The 18627-nt window shown below is 34.4% G+C and overlaps 2 protein-coding genes across 2 annotated transcripts; both read left to right on the top strand.

Moving 5' to 3' along the window:
- Window positions 1-1112: 1112 nt before the first annotated feature.
- On the top strand, window positions 1113-8229 carry LOC110109491 (heparan-alpha-glucosaminide N-acetyltransferase). Its single transcript, XM_020840581.2, has 13 exons — window positions 1113-1388; window positions 1478-1615; window positions 1737-1818; window positions 3256-3332; window positions 3407-3522; window positions 4797-4914; window positions 5089-5205; window positions 5308-5399; window positions 6459-6525; window positions 6658-6739; window positions 6850-6941; window positions 7455-7598; window positions 7861-8229. Exons 1-13 carry the CDS (start codon window positions 1218-1220, stop codon window positions 8005-8007), a joined length of 1443 nt encoding a protein of 480 aa, XP_020696240.1. The 5' UTR covers window positions 1113-1217; the 3' UTR covers window positions 8008-8229.
- A 2333-nt stretch (window positions 8230-10562) lies between these two features.
- Window positions 10563-15602, top strand: LOC110109492. Its single transcript, XM_020840582.2, has 4 exons — window positions 10563-10998; window positions 14831-14952; window positions 15029-15176; window positions 15361-15602. The coding sequence occupies exons 1-3, from the start codon at window positions 10644-10646 to the stop codon at window positions 15134-15136; spliced, it is 585 nt and encodes a 194-aa protein (XP_020696241.1). The 5' UTR covers window positions 10563-10643; the 3' UTR covers window positions 15137-15176; window positions 15361-15602.
- Window positions 15603-18627: the final 3025 nt, after the last annotated feature.

The raw sequence follows: 18627 nt of genomic DNA, 5'->3' as shown, positions 1-18627 counted from the left end.
ATGCTTAATGTTTTGAAATAATTAGATGGAGAAGCAAAGGGTAGAATTTCAAGTACGAACAAGCGAATAGGAAGAATGAAAGATACAAGGAGATCTAAGTCAGCTGTTGAACAACATATAATAATGAATTTGAAGGTGCTAGCAGAGGTTGCACAAAGATCTAATAATATTATAAGAAAAAAGCACTAAAAGATTCATGTTTAGAGGTTAACAACTTATTATGAATCACAATGATGATATTGTGAATGGTGCAAGATCTATTAGCTCAAGTCGAGCTCATAAAATTAGCGCAAGCTTGGCTCATCCTTCAAACTTCTTACCCATCGTAATTTTGGGGTCAAATTCATCTCTTCTTTGCCGCCTCACTTTATCTAATCCTATAAAGTAAGAGCGGCATCATTTTTCTGCTAGGGCTTCGTTTGAGATGACCTTTTTACTGGTTCTTGAAAAAGTTTTTTATACTAAAAAGCTGTTTTAAGAAGTAGTAAAAAAGCTGTCCCAAACTAAGTCTAGTTCCTTCTAAAAAACTTGAATTTAACAAACTCAAGATTTATTGCAAGATGGCGAGAAACAGGATCTTCATGAATGTAGGATTAAACTTTCATAGAATTTATGTATAAATTCTCAATAGCAAACAACCCCTTAGTTTTTTCTTCACGAGCTCGAGTGCACACATAAATCCATTAACTCGGATTTTTTATTAAAATTAAGATGAAGGGTTTGTTAGAGGAATTCGAGTTTTATAAAATTGATGTGCAAAATATAAATTTTCAATTATTATTGTTAAAAATAGCTTTTCTCTTGAAAAAATATTTTAAAAATAATAAAAAATAGTCAAATAAATTTATGACTATCATTATGACTATCCGAAAAATAAAACAGGCGGAAAGTTATCTCAAACAAATAAATAAACTTTAACTGAAGCATCTTCTAAACTCCAAAATTATTTATAATACTCCAAAATCAGAATCATACTTTATGACGACTATTTAAAAATAATTAAAAAAAAAACTTTCTCCCTTGGCGGTCCACTTTACCGCGGAGGCCAGTGGATTCTTATCCAGATTCTATCTTTGTCAGTTAGTAGCGCGCTCCCCCGCTCGGACACTCCATCGACGTAAGAAGAACATAAAACCCACACGGCCACTCTTTCTCTCCATTTCCGCTTCCAAACTTCTATCCTCCTGTCACTCTCTCTCGCATTCCAAACAGAGAGAATGGCCACGGCACTGCAGCCCATCCGCCGGACAACCGCTTCCGAAGAGGATCCGGCGAAGCTTCGACTTCCTCTCACCACTGGTGAGGAAGATGTGGAGTTACAGGAGGAGAAACCGCGACGGACGAAGCGCGTCGCTGCGCTCGACATCTTCCGCGGACTTACCGTCGCCGTACTACCCTCTCCTTCCAGCCTTACCTCTCTCTTTCCCATTTTTTGGTTTTTTGGGAAGCCCATGGCCTTCTTACTTCCGATGTGCAGCTGATGATCCTTGTGGACGGAGCTGGAGGCGAGTGGCCAGTAATCGGGCACGCGCCCTGGAACGGCTGTAATCTGGCGGACTTTGTGATGCCTTTCTTCTTGTTCATCGTAGGGATGGCCATTCCTCTGTCCCTAAAGGTTTGTTTCTGGTTGGCAATTGAAATTTGGAAACTGCTTTTTCAGCTGGAATTAACTGTTGAAGTTATTGTTTTTTTCTTTTAAATTTAATTTCTGACGCGCTGTGTGAATGTGTGAGCAGAGGATGCCAAACCGGGTTCTTGCTGTTAGGAGGGTTCTTGTTAGGACGATTAAGCTCATCTTCTGGGGCCTCATCTTGCAAGGTTAGGATCAAAATATCTAATGCATTAAAAAAAATTATTACAAAATTGTTTTGGTTTGAGCAAGCATTTTGATTCGGTGAACTTTAAGACAATCCAATGCATCAGCCACAATTATTGGGCTACGAATGATTTTGCTTTTCCAAATTTTTTATTATGTATGCTTTTAGATCAATTAAATGTGTGGCAACAATTGTTAAGGTTAGAATGATCTTAATACATGATATCTGTATTAAGATATCATGTATAGACTTATAAATAAGGATAGTTTTGTTTAATAAACTAAGCCTTCTCCCTCTCAATTCTCTGAATTTAACAAGAGGTATTCCTAATACGACTTGGTTAGAAAGGATTTGAAATGACCTTTTTTTTATTAGATTTAAATGAGAATTTGACTCTTGATAAGACATAATGGAGAAAAATGATCAATGTAGCTGAACCCGCGTAATGAGATGAAGGCTTGATATTGTTGTTGTTATTTATATTGAGTTAACTCAAACCATATTCAAGAGAGCCACAACAAACACAAACTTGACTTTGACTTTAGAGTGAAGAGCGAAATAGACTAGATTTTGAATCAAGTCAATTTTGAGTTAAGTGTTCAACAATTTCTGAATAAGTTAAGTTTTGCAATCTTAGGTATTATTATAGCTTTTATAATTGTTTTTGTTGAATTATCATTGCCTTTTTCTAATTAAGATCATAATTTCACGAGCATCTCATGAAATTTGAAATTTTTATGCAAATAAAGTTCATTTAATATAGCTTTTATAAATCATATCTAGAGTTTAAAGAGAAGTTCATTTTTACCATGTTATGAAATCATTTATGTACTTTAGTGTTAAAATATTTTTCTCATTTAATATGATAATTTAAGAGAAATGCTCAAAATTGTTCCTTGATTATTCGTATATTGCCAATTTAACCCCAAAATATTACATTTTTCCAACTTAGCCTCTCAACTATACAAAATTAATCCCTAAAATAAAAATTGATGGAAACATGGATGTAAAATTTATCTCAGTTTAATCATTGAGGAATCAGTTGGGATCAACTATTATAGCCAATGGACTAAATTAGAGAAACATGATATTAAACTTGCTTTATAATAATAGTCAGGTCAGGGGACTATTTTGAATTATTATCGATAATTTAAGATAACACTGCTAAAATAAATTTTAAAAAATTGATTTAATGAATTATTAATTGAAGAGTAAAATAAAAGACTATAAAGCTCATGAATCTTATATATATATATTAATTAGAAATTAAAGTGCATATATCTTGAAATTCGTATGTATTTTAGAAATATGTATAATAAGGTTCTCATTCTTGTAATTTTTTTGCTTTATTGATATATACGGTCGAAAGTTGCATGTTGATGCTCAATCCCTTTGGTATAAAAAAATTGTCATATTTTTTTCTTAAATCAATGTATAGGTGGATACTCCCATGCTCCTGATGAGTTGACATATGGTGTCGATATGAAACACATAAGATGGTTTGGCATCCTCCAGGTGATGCATGCTACTTGATTACTTAGTTTCCTATGCTTCTTAGCAGAATATCTAATCTATATTTTGCTTCCTAGAGAATTGCTCTTGCATATTTGGTGGTGGCAGTATTGGAAATTTTTATAAAGAATGCAAAAGTTCAGGAAGAGACACATGTAGGATGGTCGTTATTCAAAATATATTGTTGGCAGTGGTAAGCAATTTTCTCATCCTATATATTTTTTTAAATAACTTAAAATGGAGTCTATTTTTCTAATAGCAAGCGAGTATGTGAGTGTGTGATGTGTATACTGGTTTGGGGTGTAAGTGAGCTAAGCCGGGTCGAGCTCGACTCATTAACGAGCACATGAGTCGAGCTTATCGAGCCATGAGTTTGAGCTCGAGTCTGTATATTAAACGAGCTCGAGCTCAGCCTGGCTCCACTCGATTAACATAAAATATATTGAAAAATTAATTTAAATTAACATTATATAAAGTATTTTACCATTCGTAAAGTAATTCTATATTAAAATTAAAATTAAAAAATTTTAAAATTTAATTTAAAACTAAGAAATTGAGCTCAACAATCGAGTCGAGCTCGAGCAATCGAGCTGAACTCATGCCTATAAATTTTTTAACGAGTCGAGCTCGAGCTTAGTAAATGAGCAATGCTGATCCACCCAATATGTAATTTGGCTTTTCTCTCTCTTCATCATCTACTACTGTGCGTTGTGTTTTGGGTTTGGTTTGCTTTTTTTGCTATATAGGCAACATCTGTTTAAGTGCCTTTTATTTCTTTCATGTCTTCATTTTCCTTGCTAAAATAATATTTTTCATATTTTTTTCTTTAATAATTCAGGTCGGACAATTTAGGCTTTGTATGGGACGGCTTCCTTACTGTTTCTTAAATTAGATTTCTAGTAAAAAATTTTAACTTTTGTACTAAAAAATTGCTTTAAGAAGCGGTAAGCATATTGCCCCAAATGAAGCCTTAATGTTATATTCCAATACAACCATGTGTGCTTTGACTTCCAAACGTGCCTTTTTTGTTTTCTTACAGTTCATCTCTGTGCTGTCTTCCTCTTCTTACCTCATTAGAAGAAATTATTAATTTAGTGAATTTAGTGTTAAGTCCCATAGTTTTGCAAATCTTCATTCATCTCAAAATGCTCTACCAAATAAAGTTCCCTTTTCCAAGTCATACTTATTTTAATTTCGTTAAAAAGGCCAATTTTTTTATCCAAAAGGTTATTGCAAAATGTGTATGTGGAGCCGTTTTGAGGCGGTGAAGAAGCTATAGTAGCTTGACGCATTTCTTCGACTTTACTGTTGTTTTAAAAAATTCTCTAAAGTCATGGTTGCAATGAATCGATCAAATGTACCATCAATAACTTTTTGAAAATTCCTGTGTCTGCTCCTTATTTAAGATACCGCCCATTATTGAATGAGAACGGGATGGTTTAAAATTGAAGTTTTGAAAATTATCAGGATTCTGGGTGCATGCATTCTTGTGATCTACTTCACTACAATATATGCGACATATGTTCCTGACTGGAAGTACACTGTCCATAATGCTAATAGTTTGGACAACGGAAAAGTCTTCACGGTAAGCATCTTTTTCACCCATCGTATGTAATTGGTAGTTATCTAATTACATACAATCTCTCTTTTTTTAAAATATGCCATGCTAATGGACCGTTCTCATGCACAATCCACATTTTAATTGTTATGGTTTTTTTTTTCCTGCTGTACTAATTTTGGAGTTATTATGAATGCTTAGGTTTTATGCAGTACAAGGGGGAGATTGGATCCTCCATGTAATGCAGTAGGGTATATTGATAGGCAAGTGCTGGGAATCAACCATGTGTACCAACATCCTGCCTGGAAGAGATCCAAGGTGCCTTATCAAATAACTCAGACTGTTGAATTCTGCACTTATATTTGACAATTTGTGATGGATCAGTAGTATTTATGTGCTTATCATTTTCAAGTGCTGCAGGCATGCACTTACGATTCCCCCCATGAGGGTCCATTTCGGAAGGATGCTCCTTCATGGTGTCAGGCTCCTTTTGATCCTGAAGGAATACTTAGGTGTGTAACCGGATTGCGTTTTGAACTTTTAGCAATTTAGCTTCTTTTTTCAGTTCAACGAATCTTCTTTTGTTCACTTTTTTATGAATGCTGTCAATCCTCTATTTAAATACATCTTTCCTATGATTGTGTCCTTCAATCAATTATGTCTTACTATTCTTTCATTTTGACTGCTAGTGAAAATCACAAGTATTTGTTTCTTTATGGGAATCCATATTTCATCTTCAATGCTAATGTTATTCTCAGTATAAGGCAGACCTAGAGCAATGATATATAACCAAGTCTGTACATATTTCCTTAATAGTCAAATTGTCTTGATATTTTCCATGTCCAGTGGGTGGTTGGTTGGAATTATATTTAAATTAAATATTTTTTAATGCAAATTTAACAAGAAATTGCCACAAAATGTATGAAAACATGCAAAATCTTATCAAACTTTCAAACTAGCAAAAGAAAATTAGAGGACCTTCACAAGAGATCCTTTTAAATCAACAACAACAACATCAAGCCTTTATCCCACTACGTGGGGTCGGCTACATGAATCATTTTTCTCCATTTTGTCCTATTAAAAGTCAAATTCTTGTTTAAATCTAATAAAGAAAGATCATTTCTAATATTTTCTAACCATATCTTTTTAGATCTGCCTCTGTCTTTCTTAACATAAGTCAAATCTAGCACCTCTACTTTCCTAACCGGGTCATCAGAAGGCCGCCATTTTATGTGACCCAACCATCTAAGATGAATATCTCTAATCTTATCTTCTACTTGAGCTAGTCCAACCTTTTCACGTATATGCTCATGTTGTATCCTATCTCTAAGGGTAAAGCCACTCATCAACCTTAGCATCCTCATCTTTGCCACACTTAACTTAGTATTATGCTTCTCTTTTAATGGCCAACATTCGGCACTATAAATCATTGCCGGCCTCACCACCATCTTATAGATCCTTTTAAATAAGATGGAAAATTTTTTATCATTCCGAATGCCCTCGTGCTTCTTGGAAGTGGACTCTTAAATTTTCTGTAGTGTATAACTTTAGATAGTGATATTTTTGTGCAGCTCAATCTCTTCTATTCTAAGCACCATCATCGGAGTACACTATGGGCATGTGCTTGTGCATATGAAGGTCTGTTTTAACGTCAACCTTTAAATTGTTTCTCTTAGCTGAAAATGACTAAGGTAATATATTCAATAGTTATTTTCTTACTCTGTGTGGTCTCCAACTTTTTGTTGCATTGTCTTCTCTCCTTCCTTCCAGAGTCACCTGGAAAGGTTAAAGCACTGGGTACTGATTGGCTTAGGGCTTCTGATTCTTGGAATTTTGCTTCATTTTGTGCATGGTAAGAGATATAGAACTCGTTGTTCGATATGCATTTATAATGCAAACATTGACATTATATTCTTTCACCTTAAAGTCCCTTGGCGTGCTAATATCACACATCTTTTGCAGCCATTCCGCTCAACAAACAACTATATAGCTTTAGCTATGTTTGCACAACAGCAGGAGCAGCTGGAATTGTGTTTTCTGTATTTTATATATTGGTAATGTCTTGCTATTTTTCTAATTTCGGTTGCGAAATTGAAGTGAATGATTACAGGTTCTTTATCTTCATCATGTTATTACCTTAAATGGGTGTATGCCCATTCTTTAATAATGCCACGATGTCAAATACAGTTTTAGCACAACCTAATAGTGGACCTCACATTTAGGCTAGCCCATTAGGTTATTAGCCATACCTTAGACCCAAGGGGAAAACAAAATTTAAAGTAAAAACTTCCATACTATAAATATGATTTTCCTCAAATTTAAGGCGTCTGAGATCCATACCCATCCCCTGTGGATGTGCATGTGTTTTAGCATGCTAGAATTTGATTCGAAAGCTTATAAGAAATAGAATAAAACACTCCTAGTTGTAAACTCTTCATTCCGTGGGAGAATCATGACAATGTAAAGCGTAACTTTTAACCTTATTTTTTTAATTTCATTTTCTGAGTATATTTTCTTGGAGAGAAGTAAAAATAAAATAAAATTTATATCCTCTTTGTTTGTAACAGGTTGATATTTTACATCTACGTACATTCTTTCTACCATTAGAGTGGATTGGCATGAATGCCATGCTAGTTTTCGTCATGGCTGCTGAAGGCATCTTTGAAGGCTTCCTGAATGGGTGGTATTATGAGAGCCCAAACAACACTTTGGTAAGTACATCTTCTACTGAAAAATGACATTTCTAGTCAATTATTTGGGCTTTATTTGGGACAGCTTTTTCACTGCTTCTTAAAACAGATTTTTAAATTTTTATACTAAAAAATTGCTTAAAGAAACAATTAAAAAGCCGTCCCAAACGAAACCTTAGTTAGATAAGACTTTATTCTTTTTACTTTATATCAGCAAACCTTCATTTGTTCAGTTCCACATTTTAAATCACATTACAGTGATAAATGAAAATCTTGCAAATAGGTTTATTGGGTTCAGAAACACGTATTTGTCAAAGTCTGGCATTCAAGAAGGGTGGGCATCCTCCTTTATGTTATCTTCGCTCAAATCCTGTTCTGGGCGCTTGTGTCTGGCATTCTGCACCGTTTGAGAATTTATTGGAAGCTATAATATTTAATGCGAGGGTGGCTGAAGCTCCTACAAATAAGTATTTCAATCCTTCAAATGGTCAATATGTGGTAGTACACATTTCATTTTAGTTAGTTTGTTCAAAATTTAAGCCATCAACTAAAACGACTTGTTTTAAAATCTTATATATGCATTATGTATCAGCAACACATGCCAATTGAATTTCAAATAAATTTGAAGTTTCATGCCCAGTGACTTTATCTATTGGAATGTAAACAATATATCATCTTTTTATTAGGGGGCATAATTTTTAATATTTATATAGGTATTTTATATGTTGCCAATCCTTGTTTCAATGCTCAATAACTATTGTAGGTATTTTAGTGGATCTTATCTAATACACATATTCTAGTATTGCCAATGTTTATCATCTTCCTAAATCTAGAGTGTGATAATGTGGCTAAGTAGTTTTGCAATTTACTAGCCCTCAAATTTTAGTGCATCATAATGCCGTTTAATGAATAAACCAATAATATTTTAATAGATTAAATGATTCATTGCTACCACATTGCAGTCTTAATACCGAATTAAAAAATTTTGATGCATTTGTGAGTTATATTATATCTAAATACGCAATCATAAAAGAGTATTCATTTGGTCAGATCTATTTCTATTAACAAGTGATAAATCTCCTTTGTTTTATACTTTAGATGTCCTTCATGCACTGTGTAAATATATTTCATCCTATAATGATTCAACATGTTGGACATCTATACTACTTGTTGCTTTTTTGGAAGTACGTTTTAAGATGTCTAGAAGAGACAGAGGCCTGCAATACATAAAAAAGCTTCTTTGCATCCCCCCACAAACCCCATTCATTTATTTAATAGCATACATAGGTCCCTTCTTGACCCTATAGATTAAGGCTTCGTTTGGGGCGACTTTACTGTTGCTTCTTAAATCAACTTTTTAGTACAAAAATTTTAATTTTTTATACTAAAATGCTATTTTAAGAAGCGATAAAAAAGCCGTCCCAAACGAAGCCTAAATCATGCCATACAAATTATTTAATAGTCATCCCAATGATTCATTGTATTATAAAGCTAAAACTTAATATGTATAAACTATTGTTGGCAATGATTTCTACTACAATTAGGAGTTAGAAGAAAATCTTATCTATACTTAATATATGTCAATAATATTTTCATGAACCTTGATATGCAAGGAGAAAAATACTATAATAAATTTGAAAATGGTGTGAATAATAAGGCTGAATCCCCATGCATTTACAACCATTTCTTCTTTGGTTGCTTTTCCTCTGGTTCTGGTTCTTTGGAGCTGGTATGGCTTTTGGACGGTTTTCTGATGATGCTGATATTTCTCTTAGTTTTTAGTATTACTAACCACTTTTTGGGTTCTATTGTCTTTTGTATGTTTTGGGTGGTATAGTTGGGGTTTCTTGCTTTTTGACCTACATAAGTGTTTTGTTCTACTTATGTTAGGTGTGTTTTTACATGTAATCTCTTTTACCTGTAATTGTTCCTTTTATTAATATATGAGCTTTGGCCCCAAATTTTCCCAAAAAAAAAAAAAGGCTGAATCGCATAAGCGGTCATAACATGACCAAGCGCACAACATCCATAATGTAAGAGTTGGCGTTAAGCCCTAAAAACACTTTTAGTTGCATTTTCTCTACCATTAAATCTTCCCTCCATAAGAGCGATCATTTCATTTGATTTAAAATCCATATATGATAGAATAAGATTAATTATAAAATTTGACATACACATATGATGATTAATTAACATTATTGAATGTGTTAGGCATGTACAAAACTTGATATCTCTTATTAGAGTTGTCAATATTTGACATGACCTGAAAATCTGACCTGAACCCGACCCGAAAATTTTAGGTCCAGGTTCGGATTAGGGATTTCGATTTGTTTGTAAAATCGGGTCGAGTTCGGGTTAACCTGAAAACATGAAAATAACTCGTAATCAGTTGTAAATAGTGTACACTTTAATGGGAAAAAGAGTAAAAGGTGTCTTATGTCCCGCACTCACGCACATGTCGTGATGCACGATTCACGAAGACACGAACTCTTGCTATCCTGCACGACCTGCCTCTCCCTCTGGCCTCTCCTGTCGCCGTCTCGCTATCCCGTTGTCGGCCTCTCTTCCAGTCTTCCTCGTCTCCTCTCCCTCTCCCGAGTCTTGATGTCGTCGGTCCGATTACCAAACCTAGCCTTAACCCAACACTTGCCGCCTCTCCCTCTTGGCTAACAACTAATATCGTCGCCTCTCCTTGCTTTGGGCAGGAGGCAGATTTACATGACTTGTCTATTACGGGTTGGGTCAGGTTGACCCGAACCCACTGGTTCTAAAAATTGATCCATTTTCAAGAATAGGTAGGTTCAGATTGACCTGAATAGTGACGAATCAATTTCGAATTGAACCCGAACTCAGATTCGTGATCCAATTTTGACAGTCCTATCTCCAATGCACCACTTAAGTGCTTACTTTATTGAAGCACACAAGAGCCAATGGCAAGGGCATGTGAATGACTATAATATTCAAATATAATAACTCGCTATTATTATTGGTTTATGCTCGGACTGTTGATTCAACTAGGAAACCCTAAACCTTGTCTGTACACCGAAGAAAGCCCCGAGGCGAACGATGGCGAGATCGCGGAGGAAGTATAAGAAATGTCGCCCGAAGGTGCGGGTGGGACTACCAAGGAAGAAGCCTGGCGTCTTCAAGCCAACCTTCACGATCCCGGAGGAGCTTCTCTCGCTCGCCGCCGCCTCTTCGGACGCTGCAGGCGAGAAGAAGAACATTTTCTGGGACGATAAGGGTAGCTACCTTCGGAACTACCGCACCTTCGGCGTTGTCGCAAATCCTAACCTCCTTGGCGTACGTGCCCGCACCACGGATATCGTTCAAAGCGCCGAACTCCAGCTTCCTGACCGCGATGCGGCACCTGTTTCGGAGTTTGATCCGGTTGACAACGGAAGCGATCTCGAATCCGAAGGTTAGTTCTGCCATCCTCTTGTTTTTATAATCACTGCTGATTTTTATTCATCGTTTATATAAGTTTTTTTGGTCGCATTAATAACATGCTTTGGCTAAATTTTTATGTGTTTCCTAGAAACATTTGGATTGAAGGTTGCGTTATGAGTTCTAATTTATGTCTTTTACCTCCGTCGGACATTGAGTATGAATAACTGGATCTAGTAGTTTGGAACTTTTTTACGAACAGTTACTTTATATTGGCAAAATTTGGGAAAATGATAGTTGGTTTACTTGAATTTCTCATGGAATGGTTTGATGTCATACCTTTTTTTTTTCTTATTCCAAAAGAATGTGCTTACTAGTTGAAGATTCATTGTTTTATTTATTTATTTATTTGGGTAGGTTTCAATTAGCCATTTTTCAAATATGCAAGATTAGGAAAAAAAACTCAGTATTTTATTTTTGTTAGCAATTCCAGCTGGAGCTGCTTTTTGGTATGGCTGTTTGATTTGTATATCTGTTAGTGGAATCAAATTCTTATCAACCTCTTTCCACTAACTTTTCCTCAGTTTTATGACTCCTTTGCTCTTGATCCTTATTAGGATTTGAATTTCGATTTAATTTTGGTTTTATTTTGTTGTTATCTACTACTAACCATGATTGCTTTAGTTGGTGTACACTATTTCTTTCCTTGTGCTTTCTTGTTAATTCTATTAACTACCACTTTTTTACGTGCCATATCAATATAATCTCTTTTATCTTTTAGAACTGCCTTTTTGGCCGAAGAATTCAGCTGAAACAAACTTGATAATCAAGTAGTTACCAAAAGGCTAAAGAGCATAATTATTTTTGGCTTACTGCCTTATCACTCATCCATACCTTCAAACATTTTTTTTAGAAAGGATGGCAACATTTTTACCTTCATTATCATGAATAGAGGGCAAAAACCGCCTAATAGTAAAAAAAGTTGGTGGTAGAAACCAAATATGCAAGAAAAGATAAAAAATAAGAAGATTTGTTATAAAAATTAGTTTAGTTTTAAAAATTTTGATATTTAGGAAAGATATAAAAAGACGCGTAAGGAATCTAAGAAATCAATATGAGATGCAAAGATCTTAGGCTTTAATGATTTATATAATAGATTAGATACTAAAGAGGGAGAAAGATTTATGCGTAAGTTAGTCAAACAAAGATATAGGAGTAGTAAAGATTTAATTCAAGTGAAGTGTATTAAGGATGAAAGATAAAAAATTACTTTTCTTAGAAGATGATATTCAATAAAGGTGGATGACATATTTTGCTAAACTTTTTAATGAAGATTGTGAGAATATGATTGACTTTAGTGACCTTAACATCCTAAATAAAAATAAAGATTTTTGTTTTTATCGGCGTATTAGTAAAACCGAAGTTAGATATGCTTTAAAGAAAATGAAGTGTGGAAAAGCTATTGGACCTGATGATATTCCAATAAAGGTGGAAATGTTTAGGAAATGAAGGAATTTCTTGGCTTACTAAACTTTTTAATAATATTTTGAAGCCAAAAAAGATGCTAGATGAGTAGAGAATGAGTGTGTTGATTCTTTTTTTTTAAGAATGAAGGTGATGCACAAGATTGTGCGAATTATAGAGGAATTAAGTTAATTTGTCATACTTTAAAGCTATGGGAGCGAGTTATGGAGCGTAGGTTGCGTCGTGATACTAATGTTTCTCAAAATCAATTTGGATTCATGCTGGGTAGGTCTACTATGGAAGTCATACATTTATTGAGAGGTTTGATGGAGAAATATATAGAGAATAAGGAGGATCTACATATGATATTTATCAATTTTGAGAAAGCATATGATAAAGTTCCAAGAGAAGTGCTATGGAGAGTTCTTGAAAAGAAAGGAGTTAATAACGCTTCTAGTGAAATCATTAAAAATATTATGCAGGAGCTATTACTTGTGTTCAAACACAAGGTGGTTTGACCAAGTATTTTCCTATTTCGGTTGGATTACATCAAGGATCAGCCTTAAGCCCATATCTTTTTGCTTTAGTCCTGGATGTTCCCACTAGACATTTGCAAGAGGATGTACCTTGGTGTATGATTTTTGCTGATGATATTCTTCTTGTTGATAAGACTAGAGAGGGAGTTGAAGGTAAACTTGAATTATGGAGATCAACCTTATATTATCAGTAGAATCAAGTTGGATGGTTGAAGTGGAGGAATGCATTGGGCTTGTTGTGTGATAGAAAAGTTCCCCTCAAACTTAAGGAAAAATTCTATAAGATGGTGGTGAGACCTGCAATGCTTTATGGTGCTGAATGTTGGCCATTAAAAGAAAAGCATAATACTAAGTTAAGTGTTGTTGAGATGAGGATGCTCAGGTGGATGAGTGGCTTTACTCTTAGAGATAGGATACGAAGTGAGCATATTCGTGAAAAAGTTGGAGTAGCTCCAGTGGAAGATAAGATTAGAGAGAGTCGCCTTAGATCTTTTGGTCACATAAAACGACGGCCTTCCGATGACCCAGTTAGGAAAATAGAGGTATTAGATTTGACTTATGTTAAGAAAGGTAGAGGTAGACCTAAAAAAATTTGGTTAGAGAATATTAGAAATTATCTTTATTTATTAGATTTAAATGAGAATTTGACTTTTAATAGAACACAATAGAGAAAACGGATTCATGTAGCCGATCCCACGTAGTGGGACAAAGCCTTGATGTTATTGCTGTATTCAATATGTAAATCCTATATCATTAATAGAGTTATTATACTATAAATAGAGTAATTAATACAATATATAAGGCTATAACTAAATAAACATTCTCTACTAATTCTATATATAGAATAGTTTCCTAGAGATCATATCTCCCATGCTAACTTGTTGTGTCATGGGCAAATAGACTGGATTGGTAGTTCATTTTATAGATTTGGGTTTAGTTTTGCAAATTAGAAAGATTTTAGCAAAATAGATGAAAATCTCCTTGAAAGTTTCAACCTAGTGTTTTTGGAATTAAACCTCAATAAATAAGGCCAGTGCTAATTCTGGGGTATGAAAATGGGATGATAGATGCATATAGTTTTATTCATATATTGCAAAGAGCCTACGATGCATAGACATATATATGACACTATGCAGACACGGGGCATGTCTATTATTGAAAATATAAAATCCATATATACAGTGGATAGAACATTATATTTTTATATTTTTAAAATTAAAAAAAGTGCATATAAATTAACGAAATAAACAGTATAAACTTATAAAGTTATAGTAATGCTCTTTATTTTATATTGCATATTGCACAATAAGAATAAAGATATATACAAAATATCAAATATCGATGCATGTTGATCTAAACCCTAGTCGACTTGCGAGGAAGCAAAAGTTTAGATGTGAATATTTGCAAGAGAAGTGTTAGAAATAGAAATGAAAAATAGAAAAACTGAAAAAGTGAGGTTCTTTTATAAAATTTTAATTAAATTTGATGAAGTAAATGTCAGACAGGCATTGATTTTTTTTAAATTAGACACTTGGCAATTGTGTCCCACACTAGCACTCTGCATAGCCGCTTAGCATTAGGTGTCAGTTCATCGAGACCTATTCACGGAGCTGGGTATCTATAAATACTCTGTTGTAATCATTCAGAACAAATAATATTAACTATATTACAACATTTTGTATTTGCCCAACACATTTACTGTTTCTGTCAGAGAAGATAGAACTGGATTCACATATAGCATATATTTTGGAGGTGCAGATTACATGAATGTTTTCTTGATCCTATAATATTCTATTTTCTTTCCTTTATTTGTATTAAATATTCTAATTATATAGTATAATAAACAAGTTCCTGAATATTGAACAGACTTGAAAACTGCTCTGGGGAAGAAGCGCCGGGACGGCAAAGCTGCACCACTGCAACCTTTGACAACCATGCAAAGGGTTCATATTGGCAATTTGGTTATGAAATACGGAGATGACTACCAAGTAAACTTTCATTTTCTGATATACTTTGCTCATGTAATCATGAAGGTTCATCCCTTAAACACTTTGTAATTTTCAGGCCATGTTCATGGATACTAAGTTGAATTCGATGCAGCATTCAGTTGCAACATTGAAGAACCTCTGCCAGAGATACGATGTTCAGAGGAAGCATTATATTACATCTTAACAGATTGATATTTGAAATTAATTTATCGAGATGCTTCAGAGTTTTTAATCCTTCCTGCATTTGATGCATGAACACTGCCTTCAATGGGTTTATACAGTTGGTTTTGTATCAGTAGATTTGGAATTTTAGCAATTTTTATTTATCTCCTCTTTGATATGGTGTGTTGCCAATCCTGGCTGTGGAGACTTAAGCTTTTAGTTGGAAGCTTAAGCTCTCAACCGCAGAGTTTTCAATCCTTCCTGCATTTGATGCATGAACACTACCTTCAATGGGTGGTGTTGTGTGCATATCTAGGGTTTATACAGTTGGTTTTGTATTAGTAGATTTGGGCTTTTAGCAATTTTTATTTATCTCCTCTTTGATATGTTGTGTTGCCAATCCTGGTTGTGGAGACATCGGTTGACTAATCTTTACTATTTTTGAAGCAATGGAGGACTGATTTTTGAAGAGATTTGAGTATTGAGTAGTTTGGTCTCTCTCTTGTGCTTATGGGGTTATTTGTTTGCAAATATTTAGAATATTTGTGTATTTTAACTACATTGTATTCATATGACTTTAGGTAGGGGTGTCAATTCGCGTCAACGGGCCGGGTTCGGGTCGAACACAAAATTGACCCGGCACTATTTGGGTCAACCCGAACCTGACCTGTTTTTAAAAACGGGCCAGATTTCCGGACCCGAACCGGCCCGATTCGGGTCCAGGTCAACTCGACCTGACACGAATGACCCGGGGTTGACCCAAAATTGCTAGTTTTCAGGTAAAAAATCGGGTCAATCTTTGATTTTCGGATAAAAAATGGGTTAATTTCCGGTTTCTGGTCAAATATGAGTTTTCGTGTCATTTTCGAGTCAATTTCGGGTTGCTGGGTCAACTCGAACCCGACTCAATTTTTAAAACGGGTTGATTTGTTGAATCCGAATCCAATCCGTTTTGGGTTCAGGTTGACCCAAACTCGGATTTTTCTGGGTCGGGTTCGGGTCATGTCAAAAATTGACAACCCTAACTTTATTTTGATAAATTTGTGAGATTATTTTCTAGGCATTTAGATGGTTGTAAAATACCACTTGGTCCCTGTCTAGGACTTGACAAGTAGCGTCGCTGCGCACAATTTATGTGGCTAGAATGGCCGGTAGGGTTGGTGGAGCAATTTTGAGGGATGATCTTAAAGGAGATTTGGTTGTGAGGATGAGGTAAGCTATCATTTACTTTGAGACTTCCATGCGAGCATGAGCATCATCATGAAAGTACTAACGAAATATCACTGCAAATGAAAGTACAAAATGCCAATTAATAACTAGGCGATTTCATTATGTAGATTAGCCTACGATGCATCTTGTTTCTTGTATTTATCTTTGCATTATTTAGATGTACAATTTTTATTTGGGTGAGATTTTTAGTGTTTTTTGATATGGAACTCAATTTGGTCTATTGATTGGAAGCTTTGATTGTTGATCAAGAGGTATTGGATTCAAATTTTATGTGCTTACGTTTTGAGGTAAACTTTAATATGCTTACGTTTTCACGTTAAGGAATGACAATCTTTCTTATTGAGCTGGCCAGGTTCGGCTCCATAAATTAGCTAGTGAGTCAATTTTGATGAGCTAATATGTCAAGTATGAGCTAGTCTTAACTCAACTTGTTAGCTCATGAACCAGCTCGTTTAAAATTTTTTAATATAAAATATAGTTGAAATGTTTAAGATTGGGTATTTTAAGTATAAAATAGTTTAAAATATTTAAAAAGGTATATATCACTTCATTATATTAAGTGATTCTTTTTTTTTTTAATTTCTTATTCTTTTTATTATTTATTATAATAATTAATTAAATCATAATTTTTTTTCTCTCATAATCAATGAGCTACTTGTGAAATGAATCATAATTTGTTTGGGACAGCTTTCTTCCTATATTGTTTTCATACCACAATCATAAATTATATTACTTTGCTCTTCTATATAGACTAGACTCATCATTTTCAAATTTAGGTTTTGTTTGGGGCAGCTTTTTTGCTGCTTACTAAAGCAAATTTTTAGTACAAAAATTTATTGAATTAGAAATTTTTATACTAAAAACTATTTAAAAAAATAGTAAGAAAACTATCCCAAATAAAATCTTAATCTTAAATAGAGATCATTATGATCTCAAATTTATGAAATAAGTTTTTCTAATATTGATTTAAGCCAACGTGCTAACTCTCTAACTCAAAGTTGTCCCACCCCAAATTTATAAGTTAAATTCTTCTTTGATGACTTTAATTGTTGGACGAGTTGAACTTTTTCTTGACGAGTTCAATTTTTGAATGGGTTGAACTCTCTTTTGATGAGTAAAATTTATGTATGAGTTCAACTCTCCTCGGCAAGTTAAATTTTTTGAGTTGAACATCATTTTGGGAACTTCATCTGTTATACAAGTTGACCTCTCTTTTGATGAGTTTTGGATGAGTTGCTCTCCATTGATAAGTTGGATGAGTTAAGCTCTCCCTTGACAAGTTCAATTTTTGGATAGAGTTGAACTCTCAATTGGCTTCAACTATTAAGTGGGTCGAATATGGTGGACAAGTTTCTTGAGTCTTTCATAAATTCCAAGTGCAAGTTCCCTGATCCTGAATTTTAAGGATAAGTTCTCAGGGTATTTGCAAATTTCTTATACAATGTTGTCGATATTGCTATCGCCTGCAACTCCCACATACATCTGGACAAGGCATTTGCCGCCTTGTTCTCACTCATGACTTGTATTGGATTTCAAAATCATATTCCAACAATTTGGACAGTCACCTCTGATGCTCCTTTGTCACCATCGGTTGCTCCAATAAGTACTTTAGACTTCACTTGTTTGTTCTAGCAATGAAATACCAACCTATACCAATTTGATAGAAAATAATTGAATATTTCAAGTAAACCCTAACAAATATTGAGAAAAAAACAAACGATTCACACAAAGCCTGGTGAAAAACTCTCCAAACAGTAATTTTGTTGCAAAAGATAGAACTAATAGAAATAACGAAAGCAAAGATACAATTGATCCTCAATTAGAGAGGAGGATCATTCTCTCCCAATCTCTAAATGAATCTAGAGTCCAAGACACCAAGAAGAACTCTTACAAGAACACAATAATAAAAATATAACCCTAACCCTAATCCCCTCCTCATACTTAAGGCATACAATTACAACAAGAAGCCAAATGACCTAATAGCCCTTGTCGCCCCCTCCTTTGGCTCTTAAATTTGAATTTGAACTCTAGTGAACCCCACCCAAACCCTCTCTCTCCTTCTTGCCGCCGCCCCTTCTCCTATACATGTGAACCGACCGTTTAGAAAGTTGGACCAGTCCACTAAGGACCAATCTAACATATTCATATTATGCCTTCAAGGTCTATAACACGAAAAATTCACTAATAAAGGTATAAAGCTGACAACAAATTCGATCTTTTGTTAGCAAGTTGGCAGAGTTGAGAAGGTTCTGCTGATAAAATGAAAATGCTCATAATCAACCC

This window comes from Dendrobium catenatum, unplaced genomic scaffold (genome assembly GCF_001605985.2).
Source record: "Dendrobium catenatum unplaced genomic scaffold, ASM160598v2 fragScaff_scaffold_1644, whole genome shotgun sequence".
Taxonomy (NCBI): domain Eukaryota; kingdom Viridiplantae; phylum Streptophyta; class Magnoliopsida; order Asparagales; family Orchidaceae; genus Dendrobium; species Dendrobium catenatum.
The sequence above is the reverse complement of the archived record's forward strand: the minus strand, read 5'-3'. Positions and strand labels throughout refer to the sequence as shown.